General features: G+C 38.5%; 1 protein-coding gene across 4 annotated transcripts in view; it reads right to left on the reverse strand.

The window, feature by feature from the left end:
• Positions 1 to 9,494: 9,494 nt before the first annotated feature.
• The window catches only part of LOC124114808 (phospholipid phosphatase-related protein type 5-like), a 64,238-nt gene continuing 54,595 nt past the window's right edge, over positions 9,495 to 19,137 (reverse strand). For all 4 annotated transcript variants that reach the window (XM_046475586.2, XM_046475585.2, XM_048399945.1 and 1 more), the window contains exons 6-9: positions 18,013 to 18,070; positions 15,295 to 15,471; positions 12,501 to 12,599; positions 9,495 to 11,078 (exon numbers count right to left, since the gene is read on the reverse strand). In XM_046475586.2, coding sequence (XP_046331542.1) covers positions 10,881 to 11,078; positions 12,501 to 12,599; positions 15,295 to 15,471; positions 18,013 to 18,070 — 532 coding nt within the window. In that variant the 3' untranslated portion in view covers positions 9,495 to 10,880. The remainder of the gene's footprint in view (positions 11,079 to 12,500; positions 12,600 to 15,294; positions 15,472 to 18,012; positions 18,071 to 19,137) is intronic.

Consider the following 19,137-nt stretch of genomic DNA (forward strand, 5'->3'; position numbering starts at 1 on the left):
TCTTTATTCAAATATATAAAATTCAGAAGGAATAGGTGTATAGTCAGAAAGAAATGCGAACATTAGTGACTTGTAGTGTAACCACATAGAATTCTATATAATTTTATGTCATTAAACAATATATCTCATGACTAACCATGGGTCCGGGTAGTCCTGTGGGTACCTGGATCCTACTCAGTACCAATCTGACCTGAGTACCCGAGTACCCGTCCAAGCCCTAATACAGAGATTATTATATGAATGTGAGTATCACTGTGATGTACAGAGATGAAATAGTTTCGACATCTCTTCTCGTTCCACCATTCATTCAAGGTCTTTGCAATACACAGGAGAGCAAATTTTCCATCTTCAATATTGTATCAAGGATATGAGCTCGCTTTGAAATGGAAAACTGTTCAGCCGATGGGCAAAGTTTGAGCCATATGGCATATCTTTGTTATCAGTGTGTTTTCTGTTTGTTACATTGTTTAACGCCGCACTCAGCAATATTCCAGCTATATGATGGTGTCTGTAAATAATCCAGTCTGGACCAGAAAATCTAGTAACTGACATCATGAACATTGATCCACACAACTGGAATACGATGACATGCATCAACAAAGTCAGTGAGCCTGACAACACAGTCCCCTTAGTCTCCTCTTACGACAAGTATAGTCGGCCTTTGGTATCTGGCCTACAATCTGCTGATGACATATTGAGAAACATGTAGCGTTTGGGCAACACTTTTCTGACGCATGCCCACCTGCAACATGCCTATGGCACGTAAACGTTCAACATGTTGCAAAAGTTGCATGGTCAGTGATTGGGTTTGGTTTCAAGAAAACAATATCTGTCAGCTCACAACCGAGTGGCAGTGGTAAATCAGGCATACCACTCCTTGCATGTGCCGTTTGAGTGTCACAATGCCACATATAATCACTTTCATTGCCAGACATTGGTGTATTCTCCTGTAGTTTCACCACAAAACAATATATGCCCTACTTATTTGCATAGTTAATCAAAAAGCATCAGTTCACGACTAGACCTATAGAAATATTTTTTTACATCTGGATCCAGAAACGAGCACTACTGCCATTTTCAGTCTTAATCAAAGTTGTTGCCATGGAAAGTTCAAAACTCAAAAATATTTGTTGAAAAAAATCAAAAAAAATCAAAAGGCACCACTTCACTTCTAGACCTATCTCTGTGCCAAGCTTGGTGAAGAAATATTGAAGGGTTATTGAGATCTCAAAACGAGCACTCTTCAGCCATTTTCAGACAAAGTCAAAGTAAGTTGTTGCCATGGAAACTCGAAAAGTATATTTGTTATAATATCAAAAGGCACCACTTCACCACAAGACCTTTCTAGTTTGGTGAAGACATATTGTTCGTTTTTCGAGATCTGGGAGCCGTTGTTCAAAATAACCTTTGCGCTACGACTGTCGTAAGTCTATGATAAGGTATGGGAGTTACGATCACCTTAGCGCTAAGAAAGGCACCCTGCTCCGGAATGGACACCTTGCACGGACGCACGGACGGACGGTGTCCATCTTAACACCACCCACAAGACGCTTTGCGAGAATAAAATGCATCACTTACCTTGCCAGTCTTATCTCTGCATTTGTGGTCTATCTGCTTCTCCCAAAGACCGTAAGGCCGTTCGCAAAGGATATGGCGTTTCTCTTTCCTCAGATGCCTTTGCGTTAGACTGGGCTCCTGTCTATCTAAACTAGATCGCGTACCAACAGTGGAACCAGTTTACTTTCGCGTGTCGTCTGCTAGTCAACCTGGCGATCTCCATTTTAGAGTTGATCAAGGGGTATGTATGAATAGATCGGTAGATAGATATAACTGGAAATAGACAACCGAACTTTAGTCTCGATACAAATGTAGATGTATGTGTCATATGTCATTTTAATAACAACTTTTAAGATAAATATAGGCATGTTTATATTAATAATAGGGTTGCATGATACTTTGCAAAAGCAAACTGATGAGGTATATTTATTCCAATTTGAATTCGTATCAAAGTTGTCTCAAAAGATACCCATTTCTGGCAGTGATCAGTCCAACATTCTTAAAACCACAACGTTAGGACCCACACGTTTTCATTGGTGGAAAGACCCGTGAAGATCCGGGGTAAAATAGGTCTTCAGCAACCAATGCTTGCCGTAAAATGTGACTATGCTTGTGGTAAGAGGCGGCTAACGGGGTCGGGTGGTCAGGCTCGCCGACTTGGTTGATACATGTCATCGTATCCCAATTGCGTGGATCGATGCTCATGATGTCAATCACTGGATTGTCTGGTCCAGACTCGATTATTTACAGACCGACGTCATGTAGCTGGATTATTGCAACAAACTAACAAACATTGGTTAAAAGTTTAGTCAACTAACTGTAACAAAGTAGCTAGTTGTATTTATAACGCATAGAGTTGGACATTAAACCTGTAACACGTAGTCTGCGTTTGTGTATTAGCGTGTACTTATCCACAAGTATGTTTGTTGTTTAACGCCGCACTCAGCAATATTCCAGCCATATGACGGCGATCTTGCTTTTGTGTGTGTTTGTGACGTCTACCATCTGTGGGGCAGGATACGCTCACCTTTTCGCGAACACCTAGTATCATTACTATTTGCAGAGATCTATTATATGGTCTCTGCTATTTGATAGTGATTCATAAACACATGCTCGTGATATAGTCGGAATCGTACAATCGACTCTGCTTTATGCAGAGATTTCTATTGGATATGGAAAAGATTTTGTCGCTTTATTGTTTTACACAGTGCACACCGGCTTGTACGTATATACTTCTATATAAGATAGCTAGGCGATAAATCGCAAAGAACAATGAAGAACGAAGCGTGCACGTGGTTCATTTCACAATAAATCATTGTTCTATCATGACGTCATTTCTGGAGATTCGAATATGCACTCGCAACTTGATGACGTCATATATTAGACGACATTATTTTTGAGAGGGAAGAGTCTTGTGAGTTGTTCCTCATAGATGTAACTGGGCTACGCAGATATATATATATATATATATATATACACACAGTGGCCGAACGATCGCAGACATGTGGGAGAGATATGACAATCGGTATTAGGAGATATTTTCCGACATTTCCGAGGTTGGATTCTATTCAGGGAGTTATCATTATTAAAATTTGGGTAAATATTTTTAAAGCTTGTACATTTCATCAACATGTGTACATGTTGTTGATATCTTATATAAGAACAAAAAACGGCTCGTGGTCGTTGTTTATCGCACAATGAAAACCCTCATGGTTATTCTCCCAACTGTGTTTTATTGTACGATAAACAACTCTAATTTCTCGTATACTTATTACGTAAACAATTAATTTTACGTAAACAATACCTTTATTCGTAACATTTGACTATTATTGCCTACTTTTGTCCTTTATTTCAACTTTGTACTTTTGACCGGATGGCCGCCCGTAGGTGGAGAATGAATAAGTCTAATATGGCGCAAAATGACTTAGAGAACATGTGAAAAGTGACTCGGGCTCAACATGATAATTGAGGATGAATAAAGGCACTTTGTGAGTGATCAGCTGCCAAAATTCGTTAAAAATGTGCTACTTGCTGTTACCCTGCTTGACGCTTGACAGTAAGAGAATAAAGCAGGGACTGTTTATTGTGACTACTGCTAATCCGGAACATTTGTCACCACGCGCATGTTTCCGTAACCGACAACAAGGTTTGTCCTGGAATGGGACGAGTTGGTCACGAATGAGTCCGGAGGTTAGGCTGGCTTGATTGGCGTCTTCATACCCCGATGACGTGGATCGTTGTCACATCGTTGACTGGACAGTTCAGACTTTATTGTTTACAGGCCGCAGTTTTATGACTAGAATATTGTTGGTCCTTTAAGCAGATCCTCTAAGGTGCTGTTACTCGGTGTGCAGAGTTGCATCTATTAGCCATCCAAGAAACCTATGGTCGTGGGTTCTAATCCTGGTCGCCCTGGTTATGTTTCTAGGTCTGACAGCATCATACCCGTGGTAAAGATGGAAGGCCTGCATCACTTGACTTTTCAGCAAAGCCAGTGCAGGACATTGCCCTACAATAGAGAGGTTCAACAGGAACCCACCAGAGACAAGGTGAAGATCAAGACGTAGATCTCTATTCCAGGACGAGAGTGCACTCTCCACCACGGGATGTGGACGTAGGTCTCTATCATGGGATGATGATGCCCGCATCACTTCGGGCTTTCCTCCCACATTAAGCTGACACGCCGCGATATAACTGGAGTCTATTAAAAGCAGCGTTAAACCCAACTCACTCACTCACTCATGCGGTGTTGACGTAGGCCTCAACTACAGGGCGAGGACGTAAATCTCCAGCACACTGGAGAGGACTTAACTCTTCATAATGAGATGTAAGTCTCATCGTATGAGGATGTTACATGTATTCTGTATCACAGGATGAAGATGTAACAAATTCAATTAATCAAGCCTTATGACAAAAGTACACCATCTAGGAACTTTCTTCAACTACATATACTCATAAATTTTTTTTCTCCAGATGATCGTTGTTATTTCTTCCGTGCCTTTCAGTCTAACAAATGTATGTGTATGTGTTGTCATATTAACAGGACTAACAGTAGTTATATATGTATACATATAGTGTTCATGAAAAACATGTGGTGATGATCTTGGTCAAATCAAGAAGACATACACCTTCAAACTCAAATGTTTTCATCCTGCCGATGCTGTTACATGTGAAGCGCTTATGTTTGTCTGTACAGCTCATGAGTCCCCAGAAGATTCCAGGTTAGAATTGGTCCTCATGCTTGTTGTAAGAGGCAACTAACAGGATCAGCTGGTCAGGCTCGCTGACTTGGTTTATACATGTCATAGATCAATGCTCATGATGTCAATCACTGGATTGTCCATTCCAGACTCAGTTATTTACAGACCGCCGTCATATAGCTGGAATATTGCTGAGTACAATGTTAAACAACAAACAAACAAACTGTACAGCTAATGAAAAGGGTAACTTCACAATGGAACACACATAACAAACATGTAAGATTTTTTGTACACCTCTGACTGTGATCCTGGTAGAATAGGTCTTCAGCAACCCATGCTTGCCACAAAAAGCGACTATGCTTGTCGTAAGAGGTGACTGATGGTATCGGGTGGTCGGGCTCGCTGACTTGGTTTATACATATCATCGAATCCCAATTGCATGGATCGATGCTCATGATGTCGATCACTGGATTCCAGACTCGATTATTTACAGACCGCCGTCATATAGATTGAATATTGCTGAGCGCAGCATTAACAAACAAACGACAATCAGTTCTACACCTCTTCCTTCAAACTTCGTCAGTGAAGACAGTCAACATCCTATGTTCATTGAGCCTTAAACACAGCCTTGGTAAAGAACAAACAAAAACGGTTTTCAGTTCAAACTTTAATACCATAGACATACTCCATTTTGTTCTTTCTCCAGAATTACAAACTCCAAGGAATATGAAAATGTCAAATACCATCAAGTCACTGCCAAACCTTTGTAATAAGGCAAATATTGTTGGCCTAATATGACATGGATGGTACACGAGACAACATGGTCACGAGATATTCATAGATGGCAAATTATAAACTATGAATTAAATATAATTCAGCACTTAATCTGAGATCAACCAACCATGTTTGCAAGTTGATTCTGAGTGTAATTGTAAGGTGGAAACATGTTCAAAATGTCCTTCGAGAGTGCCTAAGATAGGAACTATGCAGGACCAAACTGCAGCACCAGAGGTGGCTGTAGATGGATAACAGGGAAGGCAGTTGTAAAACAAGCCAGGGCTGAAATCCAGGACCCACTTTTACAAAGCAGTCTTAGCGCCAGGTGAGTGAGTGAGTGTGGTTTTACTCCGTTTTTAGCAATATTCCAGCAATATCACAACAGGGGACACCAGAAATGGGCTTCACACAGAATCGAACCGTCTTCTGCGTGACGTGTGAACGCTTTTACCACTAGGCTAACGTCCATTTTGCGCCAGGACTATTTAAGAACTGTTTAACTGGCGTTAGTACTTTGGTCACTTTGTGTCAGTGGGTCCTGAAGTCTATCTCTATTTTGTGTTGATAACCAAATATTATTTTAGTCCAACACTATAACATCTTGCATCCAAGTTCAACATCAATTCATGGTTGAAGTTGCTTTAAGCCTAGGGTACATGTCACAGAACCTGACTTGCTCCTGCTTTTCATCAGAATATATGTTGTCCATTTAGGCCCAGCGCCCCGTTACACAAAAGCATTCTTAGCGTTAAGGTGACTGTAACTACCATACATTAGTAACAGGCGACTATGCTTGCCATAAAAGGCGACTATGCTTGTCGTAAGAGGCGACTAACGGGATCGTGTGGTCAGGCTAGCTGAGTTGGTTGATGCATGTCATCGTATCCCAATTGGTTAGATCAATGCTCATGATATTAATCACTGGATTGTTTGGTCCATACTTGATTATTTACAGACTGCCATCATATAGCTGGAATATTGCTGAGTGTGACATTAAACAACAAAGAAACAAGCAAACCATACATTAATACAGACTTAAGACAATCCTTGCGCTAAGATCACTTTGTAGAATGGGGTCAGGAAACAGGCATGCCTTACTCATTTAGCCAAATGCACTACACAGATACAAACTGAACTCTCATGACTTGCAAACTGAAGCAATACATGCACACAAATGACAGAACAACATACCTTATATATATTTTGTGTGCAAGAAAGCCCCAAAGTTTGATAACTTGCCCGATGTGAGACAAGCTTACCATCTTGTACAATGTGAGACAAGCTTACCATCTTGTACAATGTGAGACAAGCTTACCATCTTGTACAATGTGAGACAAGCTTACCATCTTGTACAATGTGACACAAGCTTACCATCTTGTACAATATGATACATGTCAGTACAGCACATGTAATAATATAGATACATATAAGTCTTTGTACAAAACAGATATCAAGAGGTAATCCCGAGAATTGAAATATAGATATACACAAATATACAATATAAAACAGAAACCCTAATACAATTTAAAATTATTGATCTTTTTCTTTTTTAAAAACAGTATTATTTTTTGCAGCTTGATTTCCATAGTCACAATACCAATGTTTAGTAAAATGATTATGTGTTGTCAGCTACCAGTACACTATATTGTACAGCATTATCCATATTAGGGATTTTTATAGCACATTAGCCAATCAAACCACTTGTTGCATGTCTTTCCAGCATGTATTCCCAACCACCAATCATTCCCATGTTTCTTAAGTTGGATATATATAAGGACTTGAGTAAAACTCAAAACAAATGATTTCCTTAAACATTAAAATAGTCCAATAGTGTATAAAAGTTGTTATTGGATATACATGTTTATACTAACCTTAATACATGTACTTATGAAATAAATAAGAAATGAATGATAAATAATACATATGAAATGTTTTTGATTTGGCTCAAGGTGGAATCAATAAATGCAAAATCCCTGTTAATACTCTGAAAAAAATATAACTTGATCTTCAAAAAAATTAAAAGTCTGTTTCATGATGAAAATGACATGCTCCTCTCTCTGTAGAATCACAGCAGTCTTCATTGAAGCTTGAAGGATGACTAGACTAGTTGGAGTGTCTGTATACGTACATGCATACAACAGAGCAATGCAGGGCAGAGCTTTTGGGTGGAATCAGTCCATTTTTGAAAAATAATATTAAAAAAAACAAGAAAGAAATATTTCTTCATCACAGGCATGATCCAAATACACAAAAAACTATTGAAACAGAGACTATGAATTTTTGAAGCAATGTTCAAAATTATCATCTTGTAGTTTATTACATTAATATTTTAAGTGGAGACTTCTCCAGACTAAGCAGAGCTTCTGTTTGAAATTAATACTTATATGTCAAATGATCAATTTCTATGATATTGATGTGCCCAGCTTCAGAAGTATGCGGCCATGACCTACATGTATAGTTCAGAAATGAAGAGTAATTTGTTTTTTTTATTCATCCAGACTCAGGAAATCTACACCACTGAAGGATTATCATGTTTCAGTGATTATTCTCATTGCCCATTCAAGTTTTAAAGTTTGGTCTGATGGTTTGTCAAAGTAATAACAGTAACAAATTTGGCTTTTTTTAATCAACCACCAAATGTTCCTCCAAATTAAGAATTGACGATGGTTTGGGTTCCATTAATAATTTTCTAAAAACATTTTCTTCTCTTTTCAGTCGATAAGAAAATTATAAATGTGTGTGAGATGTGAAACATGAAAATAAGAAAATGTGCCCCCATACCCTGACCCTGAAAGACCATTATTCATAGAATAAAGGTTACCAAGCTCAAAACACCTTTTGAATTAGAGCATCAACTTTATGGATAACCACTGGTTTACTGCATATAGCGACATTCCGATGTAGATTCTTACACCGTTATTAAGCTGGAGTGATAACACTACTTCCAGCTTGATAACGGTGTAAGAATCTACATCGGAATGTCACTATATGCAATAAACCAGTGGTTATCCATAAAGTTGTACGTTTTCTTACTTACTCACCAACTTCTAGAAAACCAATAAAACAGTTAGCTCTTGAAGGTTCAAGGGGTACCAGCTCTGCCCATCTCCAAGATAATGTTCAAAACACATAAACAGTTCCATGTACTTTTGTACACAATCAAGAGAAAGCTTTGGTGAAGGTCATTGAATGAGACAGAACAAAACAGTACATTGTATTTTGAGTTCGCAACTGTTAGTAGCTCTAAAACTCTTCATCATGTAAATATATATACTTCAGTTCAGCTTAGCTGGAAGAACTAAATATTATTATTACACATCAGAGATCTGTGATATTTGGCATCATTTGGCTTACTTCAGAAATGATGGAGCAACTGTTCAACGTATGTAAAGAGCCGTGTAGATGGAGCCTCGGTCAGGTCGAGATCAAGATATTAACATGTACAAGCAGCTCTAGGACTCCAAGCTAAGTCCCCTTGGCAGACAAATTGGTAAACAACAGGTATCTTGTATTTAGTTAAAAATGTGAGATGTTTTTATAAGCTCTTATTTTCAATTAATTTCAGAGGTAAAACTAAGACTCTTCCTCTTTATCACTCTTGTTTTCAGTGACATCCAAGTCACCGCAACCCAACTATAACATTACTGGGAACGTTCACTTGGCTTCTGAGCAGGACTAAATAAGTCCCTGGAAAAAGACAGTTTCTGTATTTCAATTACGTAATCCCTGTTCTCAAGGAGCTTATACTGTTAACTATCTTCTTGTTTATTTATAGATTGTCTTTAACCTATTTACAAAGGATAGCTGTCCCCAGGCTGACAAGTATTAGGTTAAAATAATAACAGTCTTGGTTCTCAGGCACTGCCCGCATCATCATAAAGTCCGCTGCACATTTCGTTTTTATTTCCATTCTCCAAATCTTTTTTTAATAATTCTTATACTTTAAAACAATACAATCCAATATAGCATGCAGTTACTTCCCTTTACATGTGCACTGCTTTACTGCGCATCTCGTTATGGTCATGGCAGCAATAGGAGTTTGTATGCTTGTTTATGTAGAGAATCCTTTTCCCAGGTTGATGGTACAAACTAGTTTGAGCATTTTCATCATGATGCTGACACAGCATCTGCAGCCATTCAGCATTAGAAGGACCATCTTTCATATACAGTCATGCATATCGTTATGTAGTGTCAGAAACAAGGGCACCTGTTCAGAGTGATGACCATTTTGATAGTTTCAACATGGATAGGATGAGTCGTAACACATGAGTTTCACAGATGCCCACAAGCATGGACAATGTATTTGGAACAAGGGAGGCTCAGTCTTGATAAGGTCAGCATATTGTCAACAGAAGCATTGACCTACACAGAAACCTGTTCAGCACCTTTCTATGGGGAGAAAAGCATCAAAATATTCATCTGTTCTGACAACTTGGGGCAGATTCAGCACAAAGCATCAAGGCACACTTCTCAGCATCACAAATTCATGCTTAACAAATCTTTACCCAGCATCACCCCTTGAAGGCACTGTTCATAATCTCAGCATCCTCATCTCAGTGTGGAGTGTTCAGTAGTAACTTCTAATTCCTCATCAGGCAACGTTCAGTGTCCAGGGCCCCTTTTCACGACTGTCATAAGCCTATGTTTAAGATTAGGAGTTAACGATCATCTTAGCGCTACGATCACTTTGGGACGGGGCCGTGCTCAGTAGGGTCATTACACACCTTGTTTCCTTGTGGTGGCCACAGGCCTCCTCAGTACACTACAATGTGTTGTCTGGTTGAAGTTGGATTTGTCTGATATGTGAGATGACTTTCTTATTGAACCATAAGGAAAAGTCCAGCTTCAACATTCTGTGTTTGATGATAACCTGTGAAAGTAGCCATTTTGTATTTAAGCACATATGAGCATTTACATTAGGCCCATGTTTTGTAGCAGGTAGGATGACCATTAACATTTGACCAGGAGAGATGACCATAAACACAGGTCCAGGTGAGATGACCGTTAACACAGGACCAGTTGAGATGACCGTTAACACAGGACCAGTTGAGATGACCGTTAACACAGGACCAGATGAGAAAACCGTTAACACAGGTCCAGGTGAGATGACCGTTAACACAGGACCAGGTGAGATGACTGTTAATCTGGGATGAGATAACCGTTAGTCTGGGGTGAGATGACATTAGTCTGGGGTGACATTAGCCTAGGATGACATTAGCCTGGGATGACATTAGCCTGGGATGACATTAGCCTGCAGTGACATCAGTACAGGACCGTGCTCTCTTCCTCCCTAAGACTTGATGGTAGGTAGATGCCCTTCCCCAGCCCCGAACTCCACGTCCATAGTCACATGTGTGATGAGGACCCCTGCATGTAGGAGTTCCGCCGGAAGTTCTCCACTGTGTGGGTGAGGTCTCGCTGGAACGTGTTGTGTGGAGGGCGGCGTCTGTACTTGCTGTCACTGGAGTCGGAAAGCCGTTGGGGCATGTGAGCACGGGGGATATGGAGGGATGGGAAGTCAGTGAATCGGGAATGGTATTTGTCCTATAAAGAAAATAGCACACATCATATTCTATTAGGTAGCAATTTTTATTGAAGTGATTTTTAAAAAAATACAGTAAACTACGGTTGTAACGAAGACACAGGGACCACTAATTTTAGTTTGTTATAACTGTAGTTCATTATATGCATATATACAGCAAATGGACGGGATCAAAACGCATTTTGTTATATCCGTCAGTTCGTTATAAGCGTGTTCGTTAAAAACGTAGTTTACTGTACATTGTATAACATTCCATTGTTAGCTGTTCTTTAGAGAAAAAATTAAATGTCATCCCGAAAAAGAGGTTAAGTTTTAACTTATCCTCATGCTTTAAAATAAAATCGTCCACTGGACATGCTAGATGGTCTAAAATATATTCTGTTGTAGGTAAAAACACAATTGTATCCTTGCTGATTTCAGAGAAAATATTTACATGTTTTGAAGCCATGACTGAACACAATATTCCGCCTCAAACAAAACCCTAGGACCCCTTCAAATATTAGGTTGTCATCCCCTATGAGAACGAGTAAGGGCATATGGTCTTACATCACTGTTGCAATAAGACTTGAACCATATCACAGTGGGGACAGTAGGATGTATCCATGTGGGGAATCAAACCCTCAAATGCACAACAAGCTAACAGTTGAACCACTAGGCCACCCCATCACCCATTCCTAGTGTTCCAACCTGTCTCTATAGTTGGACTGCCTCTGTGGTCTAGTGAAAGAGTGCCTGCTCAGAGAGCGGCAGATCCCATGATCCCCAGCCGCGTCATACCAAATGACGTTAAAAGATGGTACTTGTTGTTACCCTGCCTGGCGCTCGGCATTTAGGGACTAAAACAAAGACTGGTCGGCTCGGATTCAGGATACTGTGTCTGAGTGGGGCATTGGCTTTAGTCCAGACTAGTACAAGTGGTCACACACACACGTGCATGCATGTTGCTTGACCGTGACGTTTAACCCCATTTCACCCCACCTCACCCATATTCCTTGAAGATTGATACACTTGTACCAACTAGAGATATCTCAATCATTCTTAGCATCCATGCATTGTTATATTTAGGGGTCATGTATTAAATCAATTATTTAAAGATTTTATGGTTAAAATTTGTAGTTATTTTTAAATATTTCTAATCCATCAAAGTTTAAGCAGTCAGGCAAACAAAAATAAAAGCAAACAATTTATATTCTTTTTTCAAGTTGCAGATTTTGTCTCTGGTCATTCAAGCATGTAAACCGAAAAATTCACAAAGTGTTCCTAAGTGAGGTAGGTAAGTAATTCTCAAAATTTAAATAGTGAAGTGAATTCAAAAGAAGTAACAGCATTTTGAATTGGCAGTGACCAAGACTTTGAAAAACATCCACCTCCACACAAACCTGTCATCTCAAAAATTCATGTGTTATATTTCAAGCTCAACTCACATCTAATGAATAGTAGTTGTCTGACAGGTACGAGTTGAAGATGTGCATCAGCCTCAGGTGGGACAAGTTCTCCTGGAAATGGTTCAATACAGCAACACCCTGGAAGTAAGAGAGCACTCGGGGGTCAGTACAAATCAAATATATATTTTTTATCTTTTCTGTACCTACAGGAGACATTAACCCCAGAATGACATAAATTATAAATGAACAAAACTCTAACCCCAGCTCCTGAAACTATACAATTCAATGTTTGGTATTGCCTTGTACAGTTGGTAGTGCACATGTTCTAGAACCACATAGATATTGACAATTTTATAAAGTGTTTGCATCACCATGCTTGGGGTTTTGTATACTTAAGAAAAATTTGTACATGTAGTTTACTCTCTAATCACATGAACTACTGAAAAACATCTCAATCACTTATAAAAGACAACTTTTTCTAAAATACAAGCAGTCATCTGAGTATTTACAATGTCTGTGTGATGCTACACCCCCAATATAGCGCAATAAATGTGGCCGTCCATGAACATATGACGTCCGAAAACCTAATATCCGACAATATATTTTAAAGGGATGTCAAAATTTAATAAATTAAACTTAACATTTGGACCAAGGCATTCTGTGAATCATAAAAACTAGTAATTGCTGCTTGTGTACACTTTGAATTGTTCTGATAATTATCAAAACATCAAGTTACGAACAACTTTTCTTCTAAACACCTTCATAATGCACAACAATTTTTCTCTAAATTTGTAATATTCAAGTATCAAATACTTCTTCAACTAGTTGATTCTTTTAAATTCGAATGTTTGAGGTCATGATGATAACATCATCCATTAGTCCTCGTCAGGAACAGCCACAAGACAACCTTCTTCAACAATGAACTATCAGCAGCAGCAACAACATGAGTATTTGTACATTAAACAAGGACCTGTGAAGATCCGGGGTAGAATAGGTCATCAGCAACCCATGTTTGCCGTAAAAGGCGACTATGCTTGTTGTAAGAGGCGACTAACAGGATCGAGTGGTCAAAGACTTGCTGACTTGGTTGATGCATGTCATCGTAACTCAATTGCATGGATCGATGCTCATGATGTCAATCACTGGATTGTCTGGTCCAGACTTGATTACTTACAGGCCGCCATCATGTAGCTGGAATATTGCTGAGTGCGACGTTAAACAATAAACAAACAAATGAAACAATAAACAAGACTGGGCTTAGGACTTCACCCTGTGGGACGCCTGCTTTAAAAACCTTCTTTTGACAAGGCCTTCTACCAAAGTTGTTATATCATGCTACTAAATCAATTCGTCAAAACAAGATGACATTAAGCCAAACCTTTTTCATGTAGCCATTCCCAGTTCCCATTGAAACATATGCAGCTGTTGTGCAGGCTTAATTGATCAGTGTGAAAGATAAATTGATAACAAACTGCCAAACCTAATGTTGTGTATCTGACAATGATAAAAACCTGACTTCAATCATTATTTTTATTTAAATTTTTTAATTTAGACAACTTTTCCAGAAACCAATACATAGGTATATATGTGTCTGGATTAACAGGGTTTGACTATACTAAGTCACCCTGATTTGTGTGGTCATTATTTGTGTTCCATGACATGTTTTCACTGAGGCTGGTTCTCATGCACACTGAATACTGTCACTCCTGGCAAATAGAGACCAAGGGAGACAACTTTGCAGGGACAAACCTTTTATCTCATAGTCATAACATATCTGATTTTGGAAATATTACCCATATGGAAAGAACAAGTGTTTATCTATAAGGAGAGCAAGAGCAAGTCGCAACAGCAGCGGAACCACAATTTGTCGAATGATGTTTCAGCTATATGACGTCGTTTCTTATGTGAAGTCATTCGTCACAATAAGATTTAAATTACGTTAACAATAGCGTCTAGATGATGGAAACAATACACTGTTGTCTTGTGACCTGATATGACCCTAGGGCACATATGATTTTTATGAATCCGATATGTTTGCCCTCGTAAGAAATAAAATTCAATATTTGCACATGTGCATTTTAATGAATATCAGTGCTTACTAGTTGCAACAATATTAAGTCCTTCATATAACGTCACAAACGGATGAAAGTATATCATCAGAACAATAGTTTACTTTCTTAGCAGGTTGGCCATTTCATACACTCTTCTTTGTTTTCTTTCTTTTTTAAGGCTAAAAAAATTAATATTCTTGGTTCTCAGACACTGCTCCCATCATCTAAAGTCTGCCACAAGTTTCGTTTTTATTTCCTTTTAAATGTTGTTTTTTTTTTTTCCTTATACTTAAAATCAATGCAATCCAATATAGCACACAGTTATTTCCCTTTACATGCACACTGCTCTACTGTGGATCTCATGTTATGATCATGGCAGCAACAGGAGTTTGTATGCTTGTTGATGTAGGGGGCCTTTCGGAGGTTGATGGAACATAGCTGTTTATTTGGTTACATACTAGTTTAAACAAGCTAGAAAAAAAAACACCGCCCACACTTTTCAAAAGTCATTTCCTGAGAACCAATTCTTTTATTTTTTAAAGCCTAAATGACAATCGCTTATAATAGAATAACCCATCAAAATTCAGAATAATGAATAATCTGTTCCTTGTGACTCATTTCTTCCCTGAAGTTTCATTCGCATAGAAACTCTATAATACCAGATGCAAATTGATATTTTACATCCAACTAATCAGAGACAATCCCAGAGTTTCGTTTTGTTGGAGTTTGTTGTCAGCACTCAAAGTCTGCGACAACTGTCAAGAATCACTGAGTATACTCACTATATACAGAGCCAGGACAAGCCCCATGGCGAAGCCCGTGGCGACATCGGTCCAGTGGCTGCGACAGAGGACGTACTCCGTGAGGCCACACAGAAGAGACAGCATTATAAAGATGAGAGACAGGAACGGACGCAGGATACGCACTGTGTGTGCCCGCATGGCGCCATGTATGTAGATCTGATCGCAGACAATGCAGGACATAAGACACAGCAATTCTTGCATTAGGCTGACTTATTTTTCTCTTGTTTTTTAGCCAATGATTCAAATTTCCAAAAGTTCAAAACTGAAGCTAATATTAGAATCATTGTTGGATTGAAAAAAATGCTTTTCTTCAAAAATTTTTTATTATTGTTCCTTAGAATGCTTTAATGATGTTTAAGACATTAATCTGGAAATATGCCCTGGCAACAGTTTTCCATGAAAATCCTGAAGAAAAAGACATTGAATTGGTCTTAGCTTAATGTCATTTACAATGAAACAATAAAACAGTGTTGTCATTATCCCCGCCATGGGGCACATTAGATCTTTGGTTTGTTCATAGAGTAGTGAATATACAAGGAGAAAGTGAGGGGAACTCCAGCAAAATAAATTCAGGCATACATTTTTAAACTCAGCCTTGACAAGTTGACTGAAACTTTGAATGGCCTATCTGCAAGTACTAAGATAAATTAAACCCTACTGCGAAAGAGTAGGCTGGTTCGCTTGCCTCTTGTAAATTATGTTTTGTGGGTTTTTCAATATTCACCATAAATTTATAATTAAATGTTCTCAGACAACCTTGCAAAGATCTTTTTGTAGAAAATCCAAAGTAGCATGACAATTTCAGTACTCTGTCAACATTGGTATAAAGTCCTTGGATAATGTATTTATTAAACTATGGATATATGATTCAGAAATGAACACTAAAACCCATCTGGTTTTTAATTTACACTCTGGCAATAAAAGCATCCTGCATTTGAGTTAAGTCCAACTTGTTGCCAAGGAAACAGCAAAAGGCACCAGTTCAGCACGTATTTGATACATATGTAAAGTTTCATTATTAAATATTTAATGGATTCCGAGTTATGCTCCAGAAAAGAATGCTATGTGCATTTGAGTCTAAGTCCAGTTCAATGTCAAGGAAACACATTTTTTTTTTAATAAATACCAAAACATCAAAAGGCACCAGTTCAGCATGTGTTATAAATATGCAAAGTTTTGTAATAAAATATGATTTATGCTCAGGGAAAAGTAATTTGAGTCTAAGTCCAGTCTGTTGCCATTGAAACACCAAACATATTTTTTTAGAAATATGAAAATACCATAAGGTACCAGTTCAGCATGTGTTTGATACATATGCAAAGTTTTCTAATAAAATATTAAACGATTTCCGATTTATGCTCCAGAAACAAAACGTGATGAATTGAGGGACAAACAAACAGATGCAAGGACAAACAGACAGCACTGTATTATATCCTAGGTTTATATCCATATAACATGTATAACACAGCATTTCTTAGACTAAGAGACCACCTCCGTTGAGTAGTGTTAGAGCATCTCAAGAGCGGAAGGTCCGGGGTTCGATCCCCGGCCGCATCATACCAAAAGACGTTAAAAGATTATACTTGTTGTTACCATGTCTGTCGCTTGGCATTAAGGGGCTAAAACAAGTACTGGTCAGCTCAGAGTCAGTATACTTTGTCTGAGTGGGGTATTCATGTTAAAAACTGTGGCATGGTATCTCAGTGAACTAGCACTAAAAATTCGGCATCAGTCCAGACTAGTACACATACACACGTACATGCACATCGCTATATAAGTGCAATAATCTTGGATGCGGTGTTAAACCCCATTTCACCTCACCTTACACACCAGCGACATGAGTCTGGGTTGAATGACAAGGCCAAAACAAATAAGATAATACAATGACACTGTTTTTTCATGCCTTAAACACACAGCGATATCATCAGAAGTACTCAACTACTGTCAAATATAGCTGAAACAACGCCCCTCCCCTCCCCTGTACTCAAGTGTTGCTGTTTCCGGCTTAGCTTACGAGAAAATACACAGGGTAATCTTAATCCCTGCATGTAAACAATGCCTAGCAGAACAAAAAATACAATTTAAACTGTAAATCAACATGTCCGGTGTTTTTTTATTACAAATTTCAAATATGTACTGGCCAAGTTTCTTATCTCCTGTTTGTTTACAGGAATTCGCTGAAGGGGTACGGTGTAATTTTTTTCTGCTCATAATATTCGATTGTTTTTTCTCAAAAATACTGAATCCCCTGGAGGGGGGTGCGCATTATACTTGGGTGCACACTATACTCAAGAAAATACGGTAAGCATCTTTTCCAGCTATGAATTCTTTTAAAACAACAGTCTTTTGATTCAATTAAATATATCAAGGAATTTCTCTCAAGAGAATGTAATTTTGAAAGTAGATTTACGCTGAACTCGTGTTCAGAAGAGGCATTTTGATGGTTGTTGATTTCAAAGTCAGGAGTGAGAGAAATGCTTGTTAAGTTTGGGATAAGAGAGATGGAGCTGGTCACGTCACTTCCTACAAGAAGCTGTGGTTGCGAATGGGTCCAGGGTATTTCTCACAATAAGATGGAGATACCCTGGGTAATTGAGGATACGGTGCAATGTATTAAGCTCATGCTTGGTCCTCATTGTCACAATATTGATGAAATGTTGCAAACAGTGGCATAAAACACATTTGCTGGTGACTCACTGCTATAAAGATGGCGGAGTAGGACGTCAGAGAGGCGTTGAGGGATGGAAATGAAGTCCTGGAACAGTGAGATTTTCACACATGAAACAACATGTCAGTGTGGGAGAGACAGATGAAGATGTTGATTTGACAGTTTGTTTGTTGTTTAAAGCCGCACTCAGCAATATTACAGCTATATGATGGCGGTCTGTAAATAATCAAGTCTGGACCAGATTAAACAGTGATTGACATCATGAGCATCAATGGAAGCAATTGGGATACGATGACATGCATCAATCAAGTCAGTGTGCCTGACCACCTGATTCTGTGTTGGAATGACAGACAAAGATGTTAATGTGAGTGACAGATGAAGATGTTAATGTGAGAGTGACAAATGAAGATGTTAATGTGAGAGTGACAGACAAAGATGTTAATGTGAGACTGACAGATGAAGATGTTAATGTGAGAGTGACAGATGAAGGTGTTAATGTGAGAGTGACAGATGAAGATGTTAATGTGAGATTGACAGATGAAGATGTTAATGTGAGAGTGACAGATGAAGATGTTAATGTGAGAGTGACAGATGAAGATGTTAATGTGAGAGTGACAGATGAAGGTGTTAATGTGAGAGTGACAGATGAAGGTGTTAATGTGAGAGTGACAGATGAAGGTGTTAATGTGAGAGTGACAGACAAAGATGTTAATGTGAGAGTGACAGATGAAAATGTTAATGTGAGAGTGACAGATGAAGATGTTAATGTGAGAGTAACAAAGATGTTAATGTGAGAGTGACAGATGAAGATGTTAATGTGAGAGTGACAGATGAAGATGTTAATGTGAGAGTGACAACGATGTTAATGTGAGAGTGACAAAGATGTTAATGTGAGAGTGACTAAGATGTTAATGTGAGAGTGACAGATGAAGATGCTGAGTTTACTTGTGGATCACAACCACCAGCATACACAATTATTAATTTGATGTTTTGGAAGTTAAAGAAGATATCTTTTTTACATTTTTCTTTCATGGCATTTCCATCTGACTTCATTGTTCTAAATACGACCAAACCAAAACCTGTCAAATAACATACAAATTTCAGACTTTAACATAAGAAATATAGGCTATTTTAATTAGTTTTCCAGAGATATC

The sequence above is a fragment of the Haliotis rufescens genome, unplaced genomic scaffold, assembly GCF_023055435.1.
Source record: "Haliotis rufescens isolate VD_foot unplaced genomic scaffold, xgHalRufe1.0.p SCAF_2, whole genome shotgun sequence".
Classification (NCBI taxonomy): domain Eukaryota; kingdom Metazoa; phylum Mollusca; class Gastropoda; order Lepetellida; family Haliotidae; genus Haliotis; species Haliotis rufescens.